This window comes from Macrosteles quadrilineatus, unplaced genomic scaffold (assembly GCF_028750875.1).
Source record: "Macrosteles quadrilineatus isolate MER2022 unplaced genomic scaffold, UCM_ALF_1.0 Scaffold_3__2_contigs__length_128488019, whole genome shotgun sequence".
NCBI classification, from domain to species: domain Eukaryota; kingdom Metazoa; phylum Arthropoda; class Insecta; order Hemiptera; family Cicadellidae; genus Macrosteles; species Macrosteles quadrilineatus.
Window position 1 is genome coordinate 122,460,473 of NW_026542596.1, and position 3,534 is coordinate 122,464,006.

Genomic DNA, 3,534 nt, shown 5'->3' on the forward strand with positions numbered 1-3,534 from the left:
CAACAAAAAACTATACATTTAGTTTTCAACCTTATTTGAAAATTAATTATTTTTTATATTTTGGAATAAAAACTAACTACCACGACCACAACTGGTTCAAACTATTTTTTAAAAGTCGTCTGCACCAATTTTAGTAGTTTAACGCCAGCAGTCCTACTGCAGTGTTTACTGCGTTTGCATAGTACATGCATTTTTGCATTGTTGTGAAATATTATATTTCGTACCTAGGGCCGAAAATGAGGTTTTTCCGGCTCGAGATAGTTTTTAAGTTCGAGACGAAGTCGAGTCCTAGTCTATACCAGAGAGTCAATTGGTTGGTTAAAAAATAACACTTTTTCAATCTGGACAATTTTACATCTTCCAATTTATTTAACTGTCCTTATTGAAAGAGGGAATTTTTGATAATGGACCACCGTTTTTCAGCAAAGCTCCTGGTGCTTGTAAAGCAGCACTTGCCGCACCTAAAGCTTCTCCAGCGGCTGCCTTAGTCTTTTCTGTCGCTCCTGCAAGTCCTGTATCAGCAGCCTCTTTCATTCCCCCAAGCGCTGCACTCGTAGCCTTTTTGGTATCTTCTACTGCTGCCTTAGTAGTTTCAACTCCATTTTTGGCAACATCCAAGGTAGCTTGTCCAACTTGATTTCCTACCTTTGTTATTTCTTTTACTCCCTCGACAGCTCCTGAAGCTACCGTACTCGCTGCGGCTACTCCTGCTTGAACACCCGTCCCGACCACCATAATGGGCACTCCCAACACTTTGGAAGCGACCTTGCCCACGCCGAGCTTGGTGAGGTGAAATACCACAAATTGTCCGTAGCTGTAATTCCGTCTTTCTTGACATTTGATTTTCTTAGTTTCCAAGCACTCATTTCGGCGTTTCTTCCCAAGTACAACCCAGCAAAATCGATAGCAGTCAAAATGCAGACTGTAAAAGTTTGTTAGGTAGTACTTTTCAAGGTTCAAAGGAGCTGTGACGAGATTCGTCGTAGTTTTCACTATAGCTTGTACACCATCACCTGGCGCCACCACGTGTGATACAAGAACACACGAAACCAACAGGAGAATCTGCAAGTATAACATATAAGTGGTTTCTTATCTTAAAGTGGCTATCTAACACAAAAGTGTAGACAGTCTTAGAACAAAAATATACATTCAAATCTAGGTCTTAGGGAGACGATCGCGCTGATGATTTAGCGGAGAAGTGGTCGACGTTTCAGATGCGTGCACCAACCATCTTCAGGGAAAATTAAAATTCAACAAATTAAAATTCAACAGTTTTATTTGTACGATTGATCTGTTGAGTTGTAGTTTGCCTCGAAAATGGATTCCTGCTTTGCGTCGGAAGTGTCATCACTATGTTCGCCAAATCAACGAAACGATAATCTCCCGATTACAACGATTCTTCTTCTTTGACCTTCGATATACAACTATTGCTCTATGCCTACCATTCTTAAGAGAGATTAAATAGCCATTGTATATTTGAAACCTACTTTAGTATTCAAAGTCAATGTCTCGCCGTCAACCATAATTAATTGAAAATATACCCCCAGTGCAGCAAACCTACAGACTAAGTAACTATTTTTTTATATTAAATTTTGAATAAAATGTTAGAAAAAAGTCATATTCCCCATTTAAATGACGCCAGTTTAATGAGGACTTAGGTTTGCTGCTACGGCGAAGGGGTGAATTGTTTGTTATGTCAAATATTAATACTATAGGATAAAATAAACAAATTGACTAAATTCAATCAAATTATTTCCATAAACAAGCAAACTACTACACTTTACCTTTTCTACGTAAGAGTAACATGGGAAATTTTAGTGTACAGTATTTTGGAATTCTTTCCGTAACCTTTAATTGCACAACAATACTTCAAAATACAATATTGTTGGTTTCTTTCAGCTGTACAGCTTAAAGAACGATGACTGTAATGAAAATTGTGCATTTCCAAGTTTTAAGGCTAAAGATTTGAAAAACTTATTTTTGAAATGCCTTAACGCCCTCTTCCCATGACCTGATCTTGCTGGTTCACGAACCCATTCAAGTTTATTCAACTCAACGATCACATAAGACCAAACCAACTCTACAAATTCATTTCCAAATTTAATCAAAGTATACCAGCATACACATGAACTAACTGCAGCCAATTATGATTTAAAAACAATACATTTGAATGAGCCATTCGAGCAAAGGTCTAGTATGATATATTTAGATGGCATGTATTATTTTCTATTTCATTGATTTAAAAAAATTATAAACTTTATCAATCAACATGATTTTGTGTTTAAACTATTACTTATTTAGATTTTATTACATCGTAAATAGCATAACAACTTAAGCAAGTATAAAATTGAACCTTACATCACAAAATGTTTCAAAACTAAAATGTACACCATTATGTAAAATCACTCACCGGCCCAAAGCTCGAATCCATGATATTCTCAGACACGTAGTATAAACTGAAAGTTAAACTCCCAACTCCAGCTGCCAATCCATCTGTACGTATACGTCATGTCAAAATATAATTACCCTCACTTATCACTAATGCATAACTTTGCCTCATAACCACAGAGTGAACATGTTAGATGAGCGTTAGTATAAATACATGCACAACTTTGACAAATGAATGCATAAAACCTGAAAAACTGAGATTGAGATACATAGACAAGACAACAATAGCACGGAACTAACATATTCCTCAATCAATAACATGACTAAATTTAAAGTTTCTAGGTTATCACTTTACACGGATTTTACTTTAGAATACTATTTAAAAAGAAGTATCTTTTATAGTTCCTTGCTTCATAACAATTATGTTATCAAATAAAAATAATAATACCCCCGCCACAGCAAGCTGCCGACTAAGCGAATTTCCATTTGTCTGAATTTATTTTCAATTAAATCTATTTAAATAACATTCGGTTTAACGAGTACCTAGGTTTGCTGCTACAAGGAAACTAGTTAAGTGTGTTTTTTGGTAAAATATTAATAGCTTAGAATAAAATAAATAAATTTGATCAAAATATATCCATAAACAAGCAAACTACAACATTTTACAATATTCTCCATAAGAATAACATGGCAATTTTAAATTTACAATTTTATACATTTTCTCCGTTACCAATAATACAAATAAAAAAACACACACACTTTTATAACCTAAATTATTTGTTTTTAAGCTCTTGAATAAGGCCTAGAAGGAAATTGGGAAATTTTTTGTTCTTAAGGTTAAAAATGAGAAAACCCATTTTTTTTACCCCATGAAACCTCCCGTAAAACCCCGTTCTCATGGTTCGAAAATGCTGGTTCGCGAACTCATTCAATTTTATCCCTCCTTACATCTTTTAACCAAATTTAATCAAAATCAGAAAAAAAATACTAAAGCTATCGCGTTCACGGACATGTATAAATTTCGAATGAGTGGTGTTTTTGGCCTCTGGGGACATCAAAATGAAATGGATGGACGTATAACACTAGAAGACTATTCAAATCGTCGAAAGCACACCAAAGAAAATATATTGTGAATCCTTATTCGTA

The 3,534-nt window shown here is 34.9% G+C and overlaps 1 protein-coding gene across 1 annotated transcript; it reads right to left on the reverse strand.

The window, feature by feature from the left end:
* Positions 1 to 326: 326 nt before the first annotated feature.
* Positions 327 to 2,483, reverse strand: LOC128990810 (uncharacterized). Its single transcript, XM_054413398.1, has 2 exons — positions 2,411 to 2,483; positions 327 to 1,062 (listed from the first exon to the last, which is right to left on the reverse strand). Exons 1-2 carry the CDS (start codon positions 2,429 to 2,431, stop codon positions 370 to 372), a joined length of 714 nt encoding a protein of 237 aa, XP_054269373.1. The 5' UTR covers positions 2,432 to 2,483; the 3' UTR covers positions 327 to 369.
* Between the last annotated feature and the right edge of the window lie 1,051 nt (positions 2,484 to 3,534).

What these genes read in the sequence shown, in the direction of transcription:
- LOC128990810 (XM_054413398.1), bottom strand. Translation starts at nt 2,431, where the DNA reads ATGGATTCGAGCTTTGGGCCG. An exon ending in TGGATTCGAGCTTTGGGCCG is followed by an intron (nt 1,063 to 2,410) that starts GTGAGTGATTTT and finishes TTATACTTGCAG; the next exon opens with ATTCTCCTGTTGGTTTCGTG.